A 17,570-nucleotide genomic window follows, 5' to 3' on the forward strand; every position below is an offset into this window, starting at 1 on the left:
GTGTCTGGGAAGGCACAAATAGAAATTACGAGTGTGAATTAATTAATCCTGACATGTCAGTTGTTGACTTTGCGTTTTCTATTATTTGTGTCTGTAGAGATAACGACATTCTAAGCCTTGCATTACTCAGCGTGTTTTATTCTGTCTGGTTTAAGCCAGAAGTGGTTTGCTGCTGGGTATTAGATACCTTACAGAATTTCTGGAAGGACCAAGCTTGGATATTAGAGTAACAACTCAGATAGCAGAAATGCCTGTCGACAGATTGTTTTGATGTCATCATAGCAGATACCTCCCAGCCTCTCTGACATGTTGGAACCACAATCACAACTGCCCCAGAAAAAGTGAATGCCTGTGCCATATACTTGCAAAAAATTGACCTCTGTATGATCCACCCAATGTATTTCTAGATCTTACATGGGTTCTTCTACTGTGCAGAAGGTTAGCTGCAAGAGAGTTTGAGAAATGTAATTTTAAGCTTTACGTCCTCTCTAATACAGAAAAACAAGTCAGAAGGTGGTTTGACTGACTGAAGAGCCAATATCTACTACAACTTTTAAATAAAAATTTTAACTGGAATCTCTAGGAACATAGTGTTTAAAAAAACCATCCAATATTGATGATGGCTTTGAAGTACCAATGATATAAATGTTGTTTTGGAAAATGATTTATGTGTTACATAATGTAGAGATTCTGAAATTTTCTAAAATTTATGGAGTAGAACTTTTGGGTAAGAGGCAAAAGAACTTCAGTGAATTAACTGTAAACTTTTATGAAGACATCCCCAAGTGTAGTGGAAACTTTTTGATAAGTCAGTGGTGTGAGTCGAAGGATATACACAGGAATGCTGAGGACCACAAATGAATAACTATCTGAGCCAGCGTGGATACCTTTGATGATTAAGTGAGATTAATTTAGGTTTCTAAAATGAATTTAAATTTTGATTATTTGAGAATAATAGAAAGATTAGACTGTAAAGAATTTAAGAGTTATAAATTATTGCTAAATGTAAGAAAAAAGTAAGTTTCAAAGTGGAATAAATTGAGACAATTTTCTTTGCAAAATACTTTTTATCATTTGCAAATGTGTTTACTATTATCAAGGTTTTAGAAGCCATTTTCCCTGTACGCTGGTGTTAGATTCCTTTCCTCCATAATAATATATTGTGCTTTTAATAAAATCTATCCTTTTATTATTGGAATACAGGCCCCTCTAGCTACTTTGTCTTTTGCTTTGTCAGGTCTAGCTTTTAAATCCTAAGACGGCAGACTGCAGACCACAGAATCAGAATCAAGGGGTGCAAGTAGGGTAAGGCTAGGGGTTAGAAGTAGAGCTCAGCCTTCTGTATTTTAAAATGTTCCTCAGGTGGTTCTCATTGCACATCCAGGGTTGAAATCTGCTGCCAAAGACACAGAATATTCTCTTTACTCAGTTTGGGGGAAAAATGTTCATAGTCCAATCATGTCATAGTTCAGCCTGTGCAGATCAATTTCAGCAAGTGTTTTATTCCCTCTGTTAAGGCCACAAGGGAATACATAATATATTTTATAAACAGAATGATAAAAAACTATTCTTTTCCCTTTCTGTTTTAGTGCTTGTAGAAGTGACTCACAGGTGTCTAGAAAATTAGACTGTCTATAAAGATCCATCCCGTTTGCTCCCTTTATGGGAACATCAATTCTAGAAATACCTTAAATGTATTAACCGACCTTCTTTTTCTCATATTCATGTACTGTGGAATATCTTTTACTTACTTTATAATCATTTACTTTTTTGTCCTTCAGTGTGGGTGTGGTAGATTTTAAACATGATATAAAGACTGAAGACATTAATATTTTTTTCTTTAGAAATGTTTTCTTTTTTATAAATTCAAGCCCTTCATGAGTTTTTCTTCTAAATTATGCAAGCATTTATTTTTTTAAAAGAGCTTTTATTTAGTATTTGATACTTTAACGTTGTGCCAGAAAAAGGAGGAACATTACATTTTGTAACTGTTTAGGTAGATATTATTTTTGGTTAGTTTAATAGCAGTGGTTAGATTTTGGCCAAGTGTAGCTTTAAATAATAATGAATCGGCCTACAGGAAATAAGCTTTTTCTCATGGTAAAGTGCAAACTATATAATCTTTTTATGATGTAAACATTTACATTTAAGCCGAGTTCTTTTATTGAATACCACAGTTACGTGTATGCTAAATGTCGACATTAATCCTTAACCCTTTTCAATGTAAAGTTTAATTTTTTTTTTTTTTAAGTCCTTACTCTTAAGTCTGGCCATCTTTATCCATCCTGATATGCCAATAGCGTTAACTTTCCCCCAGTGACTCAGTGTGACACTGATTGAGGTGCGGGGGGTAGTTTCATGGACAGATTCCTCCCCCACCCCTTTAAATAACAGTCATAGGTCACTGCATAGAGGCACTTAAATATTCCCCATGCCTCCAGCAGAAGTCAGGTGGGTAATCCACTGGTCTGTGTGTTTTTCACTGCGTTGTTCAATAGTTTCCCCCCACTTCCCTACAAGTCTTGTCACAGTTTCAGTTCAAAGTTCAAATTTGCTTTTGTGTGCCATTGTTTTCTATATATAGAAGATGGGGACATCTGTGTTTAATATTTAAACACATTTAATCTAGGAAGGTTTAAAGTAAATGACTCTGTTTTGAAGACTTCGATATTTGCCATTGCTTCTTCCCATCATCATTGTCTCTACTGCCAGTGCCTTGAGTCCATTATCAAAAGGGCCGTTCAATTCTTGATCATTTTTTATAACCTACTTGAATGCTATTAAAAAAAAAAAAAAAGTTGACAAGAAATTATCTAAATGATTTTTTTAGTTTTATGTCTCATATATAGACATTATCTATTTCTCATTATACAGTCTGTTTGATCACTTTCTTATTTCTTGGCAAATGTACTTATTTTGCTATTAATGTTGATCGATTCTTATCTATTGTTCTTCTTCCCCTGTCATCACCTGTGTTATTGTTAGTTGCTGTTGAGTCAATTCATCACCACCTTTACCTGGCAAAATATAGATCTTTTATGGAAGAAAAGAGAAAAAAGAGGGATAGTGTTACAAACCATTTCATAAGACCCTAATTTATAAAGGATATTTAAATATTCAGGCATAATTATTTTAGCCATTAACTGTTCTTTATTCTATGGTCATTAACAGTATTCTTGGGGATAATAGTGTCCATGTATATTAAATATATATGTTTTCTCAGGAGATCTTGTAATTTTTAGAATTACGTATTCTGTATCTAATCTCTGCAATTTCTCTAGATTTCTTCTAGGGGCTAAAATATTTCTTTTTTTTTATTACACTTTTATTGCAATAACACTTAGAGTGATTACTTACGAGTCATATCTTCAATTTATCAGCATACAGACTTTTGAAATTATACTTAATACAGTATTTTAAAGAGAGCTTTAACTCAGCTTATGACGGTGCCCCCTTCCCCACTCTAGCACTTCTAAAAATACCCCTTAGATTGTATATTGGCAGTATACCAGATTATAACTCTGTTTACTTAATAAAATTCTAGCCTTGACTACACTTGGATGAGTCTCATTGAAGCACACCTTCTCAGTAATAAAAACTCACTGGTTTTTTCCTCTTCTCATAGCTTTTTTCTTTTATTACTATATTGATCTTTCAATATCTTGGAAGTTTAAATCCTATATTTTTATATCATGGGTAATTCATTTGTTTTCTAGCCTAAGACACCTAATCAATCTGTGCCTGATTACAACTCTCAGCCTTGTTCCTATTCTTTTCAGTTAGGAGTAGTTACTTTCACTTGCTCAGGGATATCATTTTCAATGCCTGCTTCCTAAATTTCATATAATCCCTTTGGATTTTGTCCATTTGTAGTGACCTCACTTTATAAGGTTTCTGTTCTGGTAATGTACTTGAAATGAAGCAAACACTTTATCAGTTCTACATAGTTGTTTCTTTATTTCTTTATAGATTTGCCTCAGTAGAAGGGCATAGGCAGAAAAAATATTACAGTTGTAATACTTTTTAACTAGGCTAGAACATTAGGGCACTGGGATGTAAACCTTGGGAGTAATCCTTGTTTTTATAGCGATAGAGCATCTGTCTCTCTAAATCACTGTAAATAAGGACCTGCTTTTCGAAGAACTGACCTTCATTTATTTCCTTCGGACAGTGTTTTGCAGTTTCTTCTCTCCTATGTGTAAGTATTACAGAGATGACTGTTTATATCTCTGTAATTGTATGTTGTTCTTGTTATTGTTGCGTGCTGTCGAGTTAATTCTGACTCATAGTAACCCTATATGATGGAGTAGAACTGTCCCATAGGGTTTCCTAGTCTGTAATCTTTAAGGGAGCAGATGATCAGGTTTTTCTCCTGCAGAGCTGCTGGTGGGTTCAAACCTTGGACTTTTTGGTCAGCAGCGGAGCGCTTAACCATTGTGCCGTCAAGGCTCCTTTGTAATTATATAATTGGTGTTAAATCTGAGGCAAAGTAGCTGTCAGTATTATACCTCAAAAATAGTTTTTACTCTTCTATACACTGATGGTCTTTATCCAACATTTGGAATAATTTGATCTGATACCTGTTTGTATCATGTTACAGGTTTATTTTTCATAATTAATATGTCATTCTTTCCTTTTAAGGAATGTTTTTACTAGTAGATTTATTTTTGTTAGAGAAATCCTTGGACTATTCCAACTCAAGCAGTCAACCTTGGAATGGTTATTTTTTTCTTATTATAATAATGATAGCATGTTTTTAAATAAGAAATTCCATACGAAGCTAAAATAATGGGGACTAATGAAAATTCATCGATGGATTATTGCTTTCAAAATTCAGCAGATTTCTATCTTTTCTTTGGGTAAAGCTGCTAACAAGGATATTTCATTTTCTTTCATATCGTATCCAATACTGCGTAATTTAAGAGCTCCAGGAGCTTAATCTAATCGTTTAAACTCTGTTCTACCATTCTCAATCCCTGAGAATTGTGGATGTAAAGGACATCACAAGGATGTGGTAATTAATTTTCTTATGATGATCTTATATGCACAGAGCTTGTGCAAGGTTATTTGGTTAACTGAAAATTATAAATTAAATTATGAAACAAAGATGGAGTTCTCTAAAAATGTATGAAGTTTAATACCCAGATAAAATTAACAGAAAATTAAAAAAAAAAATCAAGATATCAGAGATATTACTCATTTGGTACCCATAGTAGGCTCAATAAATAATCAATGACAGTGTCAATTATAGCCCTATTCTATGCAATTTTATCAATTGATTATATGTAAATTTATAGATGATTATCTACTAGGAGGTTATTCGTATCTTAGATCTTTATTAGAAAACTTCCTCGATAATTTTATTGGTTTCTTTGTTTTCTTCCCTTATTAACTGAAATATAAGCTCACACTTCAAAATGAAAATACCTTGTAATATCAAACACGTTTTCATGTTCCTAATTAGAAAATTCAGGATGCATTTTCTTCAATAAGCATTTTTTTTAGCCAGCTGATTGTCCATTTATTTAAATAGTCTCATCTCTGTTTAATGGAGCAAATATATCAGGTACTGGGTTGAAAATAGCCTCTTAGCTTTTCCTTATTGTAAATTTAGAGGCTATGTGAATCACATAAGGGGTGGTTCCTTTTGTTTAATCTCTGAAAGTAATTAAGTCAGGAGAAGGTAGCAATAAAAAAAACATGATTAGAATTTCACATTTTTGAAGGCTGTCCTATCAATTCTGGAACACAGTAGCGTTTACTCTGAAGAAATTTGCTCCTATTGGGAATTGTCTAGAAGGCTTATCTTGTTTAGTGAAGGTCACAGAGATGTATTGGTGCATGTTCATCTACCTTTTGGGGGTAAGAGGTTAACAGGAGATAACGTGTTATTTAGAGTACTCATTAAGATAACTGTACATTTTAACTCTTTTGTGGCCCTGACAGAGTTTAACTAAAGTAAGTACATTCCGTTGTTTTCTTAGAAAAGTGTTTGCCTCCAATTTTCCTTCATGGCTGTATTAGTTTTGTGGGACTGCTGTAACTAATTAGTACAAAATTGGTGGCTTAAAACAAAATAAACCTATTCTCTCACAGTTCTGGAGGCCAGAAGTCTGAAGTCAGTGTAACTGGGCAGAAATCAAGGTGTCAGCAGGGCCATACAACTAAGACTCTAGAGGGCAATCTGTTCCTTGCCTCTTCCAGCTTCTGGTGGCCGCTGGCATTCCTTCACTAGAGGCCGCATCTCTCCACGCTCTTCTTCCAAAGTCATATTGCCTTCTCCTCTTCTGTTTATGTGTAAAATCTCAACCTCAAAATCCTTACCATAATTACATCTGCAAAGACCCGCTCCCCACTTTTTTTACATGTAAAGTAACATTCACAGATTCCAAGTATTAGAATGTAGATATCTTTTGAGAGGCTGCTTTTCATCCTACCATAATTTTAAAAGTGGCCCAGAAGGGAAAAAACAAGCAAACAAACACACTATGAATAAAACCCATACTGACAGATTCTTTCTATTTTATTTTACAAAGATAAGTAATAAAATTGTAGTAGAATTAAGATGAGACTTAAAACCTGTGATTTTTAATAATATTAGTCTGTTGTAAACTTTTATTAATTATAAATTACATCTATACATTTTAAACTAATGCTTATGTTATATTATTTGTAAATATTAAATACACACATTTATTTCTTTAGGTTTCAGGTCATTGGTAGAATCATTAGATTCTTTTATGGAATATCATTTATTTTCCCACTTAATTATGAACTTTTAATTATGTTTTCTAACAAATTTACTTACTTATTTGTAGCCTACTCATTTCTAAAAAAGTATTTAAGAATAAATTAGCTGATATTAAGCATTGCACACTGGTATGGTTGTACCCATTGTTAAAATAACAAAATGATTTTATGCTTGATGGTAAATAGCTGCTGCTCAGGGCCCTCATAGTACCACCTTCTGGGCCCCTGTGTTTGTTCCAGAACTTCCAGACCTCAGCATAACCCAGCAACTAACGGGTTAATAGCTGGCATATTAGATAGCCTCCAATCTGGGACAAATACCCAATATGATTGGTGGATGCATATACTATACAAGCTGTTAAATACATTGTGTTATGTATATTTAATCTAAAAGCATTTGCCGTTGTTAGTTGACGTTCGTTCTGCTCCTACTCGTGGAGACCTGTGTATACCAGAACAAAGCATTGCCTGGTCCTACACCATCCTCACAATTGTTGGTCTGTTTGAGCTTATTGTTGGAGCTATTGTATCAATTCTTCTCATGGAGGGTTTTTCTTGTTTTCACTGACCCTCTACTTTACCAAGCATGATGTCCTTTTCTAGCGATTGGTCTTTCCTGATGACATGTCCAAATTAAGCAAGATAAAGTCCCACCATCCTTGCTTCTAAGGAGCATTCTGGCTCTGCGTCCTCCAAAACTGATTTCTTCATTCTTTTGGGAGTCCATGGTATATTCAGTATTCTTCACCAGCACCCATTCAAATGAGTCAGTTCTTCTTTGGTCTTCCTTTTTCATTGTCCAGCTTTTGCATGCATATTACTCATTGCCGTCGAGCTGACTGTGACTCATAGCAACCCTATAGGACAGAGTAGAACTGCCCCCTTGGGTTTCCAAGAAGTAGCTGGTGGATTTGAACTGTCAACCTTTGGTTAGCAGCTGTAGCTCTTAACCATTGTGCCACCAGGGCTCTCATAAAAGTGACATCTTTGCTTTTTAATACTTTAAAGAGATATTTTTTAGTACATTTTCCCAATGCAATATACATCATTTGATTTTTTTTGACTGCTGCTTCCACAGGTGTTGATTGTAGATCCAAGTATAATGAAATCCTTGAAAACATCAATGTCATCACCTTTTATCATGATGTTGTTTGTCAGACTAGTTGGGAGGATTTTTGTTTTCTTTATGTTCAGGTGTAATTCATATTGAAGGCCATAGTCTTTGACCTTCATCAGTCAGTTCTTCAATTCATCTTTACCTTAGCAAACAAATTTATGTTACCTGCATATCACAGGTTGTTAATGAGTCTTCCTCCAATCCTGATACCGCATTCTTCTTCGTATAGTTCAGCTTCTCAGATTCTTTGTCCAGCATATAGATTGAATAAATAAGATGAAAGGATACAAACCTGCCACACACCTTTTCTGGTTTTAAACCATATGGTATCCTCTCATTCTGTTTGAAACACTGGTCCTGATCCATGTTCAGGTTTAGCACAACTAAATGTTCTGAAATTCCCATTCTATGTAATGTTATCCATAATTTGTTATGGTCCACACAGTCAAATGCTTTTTGATAGATGATAAAACACAGGTAAACATATTTGAGCTATTCTCTGCTTTTGGACAAGATTCATCTGACATCAGCAATGATATCCTTTGTTCCAAGTCCCCTTCTGAATCCAGCTTGAACTTCAAGCAGTCCCCTGTGAGTGTACAGCTAAAGTTGTTTTTGAATTATCTTCAGCAAAATTTTGCTAGTATGTAATGTTAATGATCAATAAGTTCCCCATTCTATTTGATTGCCTTTCTTTGCAACAGGCACCGATATGGATCACTTCCAGTCAGTTGGCCAGGTAGCTGTCTTCTAGATTTCTTGACATAGATGAATAAGTGTTTCCAGCATGGCATCTGTTTCTTGAAGTATCTTAATTGGTTTCTGTCAAGTCCTGGAGCCTTGTTTTTTGCCAGTGCCTCCAGTACAGGTTAAACTTCTTTCTTCAGTACCAGCAGTTCTTGATCACATGCTTCTTCCTGAAATAGTTGAACATCAACCAATTCTTTTTGGTATAGTGACTTTGTGTATTCCTTCCATCTTCTTTTGATGCTTCCTGCCTCATTCAATTTTTTGTCCACAGAAACTTTCAGTATTGTAACTCAAGGATTGAATTTTCTCTTCAATTCTTTCAGCTTGAGAAATGCCATTGAGTTCTTCCCTTTTGGTTTTCTAACTTCAAATCTTTGCACAATTTTATTTTAATACTTTGTCTTGTCTTCTCAAACCACCCTTTGAAATCTTCTGTTCAGCTCCTTTACTTCATAATTTCTTTTGTTCACTTAAGCTACTCCACACTTAAGAGTAAATATTAGTCTCTTTTGACATCCATTTTGATATTTTCCTTTTTTGTTGTCTTTTTAATGATTTTTTATTTTCTTCATGTATGATGTCCTTCATGTCATACTACAACTCTTCTAGTCTTCAGACATTAGTTTTCAGTAGACCACATCTATTCGTGAGATGATCTCTAAATTCAGGCACAATGTATTCAAGGTCATACTTTGGCTCTTGTGGATTTATTTGATTTTCTTCAGCTTTAGCTTGAACTTGCATGTTAGCAATTGATGGTCTGTTCCATGGTAAGCTCATGGCTTTGTCTTGACTAAAAATATTGAGCTTCTCTGCCTTCTCTTTCCACAGATATAGTCGATTTGATTCCTGTGTAGTCCATCCAGCAAGGTCCATATGTATAGTTGTCATTTGTGTTGTTGAACAAAAGTATTTCCAATGAGTAAGTCATTGATCTTACAGAATTCTAAAAAGCAACCTCCAGTGTCACCTAGGCCATATTTTCCAACTATTATTCCTTCTGTTTTGTTTCCAACTTTTACATTCCAATCATCAGTAATTATCAATGCATTTTGACTGGACCTTTGGTCAATTTCAGACTGCAACATTTCATAAAAATCTTCAGTTTATCCATCTTTGCTATTCATTATTGGTGGGTAAATTTGAGTAACAGTTGTATTAACTGGTCTTCCTTGTAGGCTTATGGGTATTAACTTATCTCTGACAGCATTGTACTTTAGGATAGATCTTGAAATGTTCCTTGTAACCATGAATGCAGTGTTCTTTTCAATTTGTCATTCCTGGCATGGTAAACCATTTGATTGTTGGAGTCAAAATGGCTAATGCCAGTCCATTTCAGCTCACTAATGCTTAGGCTATTGATCTTCTATCATTCCATTTCATTTTTGACAATTTCCAATCTTCCTTCATTCATGCTTTGTACCTTCTATAATCTGGTTGCTAATGGACATTTGCAGCTGTTGCTTCTCATTTTGAATTGTGTCACATCAGCAAATGAAGGTCCTGAAGGCTTTACTTCATCCCAGTCATGAAGATCCACTCTATTTTGAAGGGGAAAGAGTTCTGATGGTGCAGTGATTGGGCGCTCGGCTGCTAACTGAAAGATCAGTAGTTTGCACCCACCAGCCACTCTGTGGGAGAAAGGTGTGACAGTTAGCTTTCATAAAGATTCCCTAAGAAACCCTATGGGGCAGTTCTACTCTATCCTACAGAGTTCCTATGAGTCAGAATTGATCCATGACAACAGGTATGATTTTTTGGTTTTCTGCTTTGAGGAGGCAGCCCTTCCCCAGTCATATTTTAAGTGCTTTCCAACCTGAGGGACTCATTTTTCTAGCACTATTCCTGGCAGTGTTCTGAAGTTATCCATAAGGTTTTCATTTGTTAATTTTTGGAAGTAGATCACCAGACCCTTCCTCCTGATCGGTCTCAGTCTGTAAACTCCACTGAAACCTATCCACTATGGGTGACCCTGTTATTGTATGAAATACCAGTGACATAACTTCCAGTGTCATAGCAACATGCAAGCCACTATAGTACGACAAACTGACAAAAGAGTAGTGGTAAAAGCATTTAGAGGTAACTTAAAAGAGGAGGATATTAGTTTAAATTTATATTGCTTCATAAATGATTTTGGTCATTTACTTTAACCTAGACTCCATCAAATAGTTATCTTAATATTTTTCTTACCCAACCCATTTTAAGTGATATATAACATGTGTGTGTGTGTGTGTGTGTGTTTAAATTTTATTTATTTATTTTTTACAAAGAATATGCTCTCTTTTAGCAGGTAATTTTGGCTTTGGTTATGTAATCCAAACAAATTGATTTAAATTATTCAGTATCAGTGTGTTTTCTGTTGGTCTTCTACACGTTCACACGTGAAACCCAGCATTACATTCACTAGAATTTCCTAGAGTACACTAACACTTACATATAACCAGCTGAATATACCCCTTGCTTTTATACAAAATTGTTAGCCACCTGAGGAGCATCTTATCTCAGTAATTTTCCAGCCCATGGGAAAGATATTCTTTTGCAAGAGTATTTTAAAAGATATTTCTGGAATGAATGAATGCAGGCATATACACAAACAGACACACACAATTTTTTTTTGATTTTCATTATGTTATTAAACCATTTCTTGTATTTTGAATTTTAATTCTAAATGACATTTTCTAAATAAAATTTGACTTCATATAGATCACTAAGTCAATTTGACTTTTGCTCAGACAGAGGCTTCTTTTATTCAGTTTCTTTTTATTTAATCTAATAATGTCTTTTGATGGTAAGCTCCCAGAAGTCAAAGAGATAACTGGACTCATTAAAAAAGGAGCCTAATAACATTTTACAAAGTTATATTAAGGTATCTATTTTCTGTATAAAATTTCATCATGGTATTCTTTTCATTAATATTCTCCTTTAAAGTGATTTGATATTTTTTTTAAATTTTTTTTTAACATTAGAAAAGTATCAATACAGTTACTGATATACACAAGGTATACAACTTGTGTAGCACAACTCCTCAAATGTATGTGTGTAGTTACATAATCCATTTATATACAATTCTTTAAAACACTTTTTTTTTTTTTTACTGATGATAGAAGCTATACAAGTGAAATAAATCTATAACAAAATAGAAATATATAACAGGAGAATAAAAACTACTGATAATCCACCCAACCAGCGATAGCTATGTCAGTATTTTTTCTGTCTTTTAAAATGCTTTAGCCTATGAGTTTGTGAGGATTTAAATTAAGAAGATAACTGCGCATTCTTGTTTGTATCTTGGAAGAATTTTCTTGCATCCTTCAAGATGTCATTCACTTTTTACTAATAAATGTAACACTAAGATTAATAAATTGACAAGGATACAGTTCTTTGGGCACGTCTCTGATTATTTCCATGGGGAAAATTTCTATAATTAGAATTGATGAGTCACTGAGAATTATTTTTCTTGGAGATTTTGGTGTGTATTGCCGAATTTCTTTTCAGAAGTTTTATACTATTTTATACTCCCACTAGTGATGCATGAGACTATCTATTTGATAGTATCTTCTACATATAGATTTACTATCACTGAAAGATCATTTGAGCTAGGTTTCTTTTTTTTTGTAATTTGCTATAGCATGCTAATAGTTCTTAGTGAGTGTTTGTTTATGGTGAATTAGAAATTTGACAACGATTATGGGTGATGGTTGCAGGACATGACTAATGTGATTGATCTCACTAAATTTTACACCTAAAAAATGTTGAATTGGCAAATGTTATGTTACATTTTTACAGGAAAAAAAAAATTGTCTCATCATCTGGAAAATCTTTTTATCTGGAATCTGAATTAAAGTGAGCAGAGCAAAACTCCAGGAACTAACGAGGGGGTGGTTTCTGTGAGCAGTCTAATCCAGACATTCATATTCTTTACTTATTGGAACATCTCTCCAAGTTGGTTTCCTTTTTTTTTTTTTCCCCCACTATTATAATACACTTAGTTGGTTTCCAAGGTCACAGCGTTTTAGAAACAGCAGATCAAAAGTCAGATGAGGTAGCTATGTTAGGCAAGTGTGTTCATTAGGAAAGCCTAAACTAATGAAACAAAATTTCCTCCAAACTTCAGGGGACTAAATGACGGAAATTTCTTTCTTTGTTATGTAACAGTTGCAGCTGAATGTTCTAGATTTAGTGGGAAGCTTTGTTTTACACATCTTTCAGGGACCTAGGATGTACCTTTAATATGACTTGTGAAGTTATTGTTTTAGTCATCATTCCGGCCACTGGGAAGAGAGGAGAAGGAGAGTACAAAAAGTGTATACCCACTGTCTTAAAGCCCATCAACCAAAAGTGGCATCAGTTTGCATTTCATTTCTTTGAAGATAACTTAGTCTTATGGTCAAACCTCACTGCCAGGAAGTCTTGGAAAGATAGCTAGCTGTATGTTGGGCTACAATTTTACTACTAAGAAAGAAAGAAGTAGTGGAATAATTAGATGTCTCTATCCCAAGAAGCAACTATAAAACCAGATAAAAAAATGACAAATGAAAGTTAAAGAAAGATGAAGCAGAACTTTTGGAAACAAAAGATATGAGCCCTTAAAAAGCGTATTGACGTAGATTGACATCATTCAGTGAAAAATAATCCATTTTCAGGCCTAGGGTTTGATTTTACCCTATCTACAAGCTCCTTGGGTAGCACAAATGGTTAAGTTCTCAGCTACGAACTTAAAGATTGATGGTTCAAATCTATCCAGAGGCACCTTGGAAGAAAGGCCTTGCAGTCTATTTCCAAATGATCACAGCCATTGAAAACCTTATGGAGTGCAGTTCTACTCTGAAACACATGAGGTCACCATGAGTTGCAATCAACTTGACAGCAACTGTTTAGTTGCAAGCTGATAAGTTAACTTTATTTATTATTTATGTTATTATGTTTTTGTTATATTTTAATCAATAACAATTTTGTAACAATTATGTTATTATTTCACGGATTCTGCAAAAGACATAAAACTCCTGGGTCAGAGACAAATGACTTTATTACTTATGGCACATTATGCAGTATACACATCATATTTACATTTGTTCACCTTATCCTTCAAGTCCCATGGATGTTACACTATGAGGATCAGATGGATGCTGCTCACACAGTGGATGAGTCTGTATTGTAGCAGAGGAATATGGAACTAGAGGAATCACTCTTTTAGAGCAAGCAGTAAACAGACCTTCTCTGTGTCTTCAAGGGGGACATTATTTCATCCCTTGGGGTTGTTTGCTACAAACACAACACTGAGAATTGTCCAGGTAAAGAGCAGTCAGGGCCTTGTACTCTTGTTGTTGTTAGGTGTTATTGAGCTTGTTCTGACCCATAGCTACCCTGTGCACAACAGAACAAAACACTGCCCAGTCCTATGCCATCCTCGTGATAGTTGTTATGGTTGAGGCTATTGTTGCAGCCACTGTGTCAGTCCATCTCCTTGAGAGTTTTCCTCTTTTTTGCTGATGCTCTACTTTACTAAGCATGATGTCCTCCTCCAGGGACTGGTTCCTACTGATAACACGTCCAAAGTATGTGAGACGAAGTATTGCCATCCTCTTTTCCAAGGAGTATTCTGGCTGTACTTCTTCCAAGACAGATTTGTTCGTTCTTTTGGCAGTCCATGGTGTATTCAATATATTTTGCCAACACCATAATTCAAAGGCATCAGTTCTTCTTCGGTTTTCTTTATTCATTGTCCAATTTTTGCATGCATATGAGGCGATTGAAAACACCATGCTTGGATCAGGCACACTTTAGTCCTTAAAGTGACATCTTTGCTTTTTGACATGTTAAAGAGATCTTTTGCAGCAGACTTTCCCAATGCAATTCCAGTCTTGGTATACCCAAAACATGTAGGAGTACGAGAGAACAATGGAGAATGTTCTTCCCAAAACTCATCACTCTTCAGTGGCCAATGAAGATATTTGTGTGTACAGCAAGATAAACAAATTAAATGCTCCAAAGAATAGTGAAATTATATTCAGCATGGAGATTCTTACTGTTCTTTACTTAAAAATTCAAATATTTTTCTCTGCCAGTAGACACCTTTGAAAATGACTACTGGTTAATGATCAGGTTTGTGGTGGTGGGGTTATTGTAGAGTCATTTGCAAAAGAAAGAATGGATAATTGGGTGGATTAGGCAGATTGAATGGAATGTTGCATTGGCCAGTAAAGAACCCAGGCCTCCTGCTTGGCATGTGAGAAGACTCATTAACAACCTGCAATATGCAGATGACACAACCTTGCTTGCTGAAAGTGAAGAGGACTTGAAGTACTTACTGATGAAGATCAAAGACCACATCCTTCAGTATGGATTATGCCTCAACATAAAGAAAACAAAAATCGTCACTACTGGACCAATAAGCAGTATCATGATAAATGGAGAAAAGATTGAGATTGTCAAGGATTTTGTTTTACTTGGATCCACAATCAACACCCACGGAAGCAGCAATCAAGAAAGCAAACTATGCATTGCATTGGGAAAATCTGCTGCAAAAGACCTCTTTAAAGTGTTGAAAAGCAGAGATGTCACCTTGAGGACTAAAGTGCGCCTGACCCAAACCGTGGAGTTTTCAATTGCCTCATATGCATATGAAAGCTGGACAATGAATAAGGAAGACCAGAGAAGAACTGACACCTTTGAATGGTGGTGTTGGCAAAGAATATTGAATATACCATGGACTACCAAAAAGAACGAACAAATCTGTCTTGGAACAAGTACAACCAGAGTACTTCTTAGAAGCAAGGATGGCAAGACTGCATCTCTCATAGTTTGGACATGTTATCGGGACGGTTCAGTCCCTGGAGAAGGCAATCATGCTTAGTAAAGTAGAGGGTCAGCAAAAAAGAAGAAGACCATCAATGAGATGGATTGACACAGTGGCTACAACAATGGGCTCAAGCATAGCAACAATTGTGAAGATGATGGGGGGCTGGGAAGTCTTTCGTTCTGGTATGCATAGGATCACTATGAGCTGGAACCTTCTCAATGGCACCTAACAATGATAATAGGCAGAGTGCTATTAATTAAAAATTGATTTCTAGTATGCTATTTCTCCATAGTCAATTCTGGATTGATGAATGGGCAAAAATGTCTTTTCTTATACATGTTACTGTTGTATATTATATTAAAAATTCTTGTGGCTTAAGGGAGATATCATTTGGGGTAAAATACTCCTTAAGTGGGTTGGTCCTATGTGATTCATATTTTTGTGACAGTTACCTGAATAATAGCAATACCTGGCTGTGATCGTTTTCAGTAAGTGAGATGCATAATGAAGAAGAAAGAGAGACTTGAATTCATGCAAGTTAGATATTTCTTTTCACTACTCACCTGTCTCCTCCATCATAAACCATGATTTATTCTCTTTTGGCATTGGGAGGAAGTGCTGTGGAGGTCTGTTAGGAGCAAGGAAGTGAATATTGGAAGCTCTCAGTTCAGCTTTTGACTCTGCTACTCAGTGACTTTGGGACTTTGGGACTTTTGGCATGTCACTTAATCTTACTTAATATTTGGTTTATAATGATTCTCTGGAATCAAATGAGATATTGAATGTGAAAGTCCTTTCTAAACTATAAAGCATTATACAAATATTTAATTACCAAGAATTATGAGTACTTGAGCTTTTCTCTATTAAACGAGTCTAAAGAATATGTTCTCTCTCAAAGCTGAGGGTGTAATAGAGCTCCTAATCTGAACATTTTTGATCATCCTGTGACTGCTTTTGGAAAGTTTAATTTAAAAAAAAAGGAATTTTTAAAGATCTATAATTTCAGTCACTCATAAGCTTTTTTATGTGGCTCAGTTTCTTATCTAAGCATTCTGGATAAATTCAAATTCCTTTTTTAATTACTAACTCTAAGATGATGGACTTAGTAAAATTGTATTTGCATCTTTTTATTTTTTATTATTGATAATGAAAATATTACTACTGGAATATATGGGGATGGATGATTAAAGGGAAATGGATTTATATGATAAAGCATAATGGGAATAGGGTGTAGAAGAAACTGAGAAGGGGTAAAAGATATTTATAGTGTAGGGTGTGTGTGTGTATGTGTGCATGCACAATCAGGTGTTAAAGAAAACTCATTTTTCTCTTTTATCTTCCTGAAAATGTCATCATTAATTGCCATGAAAAGGAAAAGAAAGAGGTGATGATGCAACTCAAACTTATTCCTTTAAATATTTCCTCCTGCTGATTGATTTACTGATAATAGCTTCCAAATATTAGTGCCTTTTTAGTGTTCACTGTACATTACTTTAATCAGCCACTCTAATGACTGGTTTGCAAGGAAGGAAACTGCTAGAGAATTAAAAAATATTCCAGCTGGAAGTGACTCTAAGGATCATATACTATAGCAGATGAGGAAAGTAAGGTCCATAGAATTTAAATATATTGTTTAAGGTCGCACCTCTGGCTTTTTCCTCCCCTTCCTACTTGTAGCAGTGCTCATAAATTATTATGTATTATCTTAGAGTTTTGATAATATTTTAAAGAATAACATCTCATTCTGTTTTTAGGTAGTTATTACTAGTAAAAGTGGAGAGATCTTGTATCGTATTTCACCGTGGGCGAAGTATGTGACTCGTGAAGGTTGTAATGTGAATTATGATTGGATACACTGGGATCCGGAACATCCATATAAAGTGAGAACAACAAATCTTTGAATAAATGCTTGTTCCAGTATTTCTAGGAAAATTAATTTTTACTTTTATAGTATTTAGAGTTTAGAATTTTATATCTTAGAATGTTTTTGTTGTGCTATAAATATTTGAATCCATCATCTCTATCCAATAATATGTAGAAGTGAGTTTTTTTTTATTCTAAGTTTCTGAGTTTAGGGAGGAAAAACACTAAAAAAATTAATCTTTACGTTCTGACCCATAAGGAATGCTGGAAAAAAAAAAAATTAAGCACTAT

At 34.8% G+C, this 17,570-nt stretch overlaps 1 protein-coding gene across 1 annotated transcript in view; it reads left to right on the top strand.

Annotated features, from left to right (window-relative positions):
• The window catches only part of GBE1 (1,4-alpha-glucan branching enzyme 1), a 311,336-nt gene that overhangs the window by 134,087 nt on the left and 159,679 nt on the right, over positions 1 to 17,570 (top strand). The window contains exon 4 of the mRNA XM_023726637.1: positions 17,171 to 17,296. Coding sequence (XP_023582405.1) covers positions 17,171 to 17,296 — 126 coding nt within the window. The remainder of the gene's footprint in view (positions 1 to 17,170; positions 17,297 to 17,570) is intronic.

This window comes from Trichechus manatus, unplaced genomic scaffold, assembly GCF_000243295.1.
Source record: "Trichechus manatus latirostris isolate Lorelei unplaced genomic scaffold, TriManLat1.0 scaffold00012, whole genome shotgun sequence".
Classification (NCBI taxonomy): domain Eukaryota; kingdom Metazoa; phylum Chordata; class Mammalia; order Sirenia; family Trichechidae; genus Trichechus; species Trichechus manatus.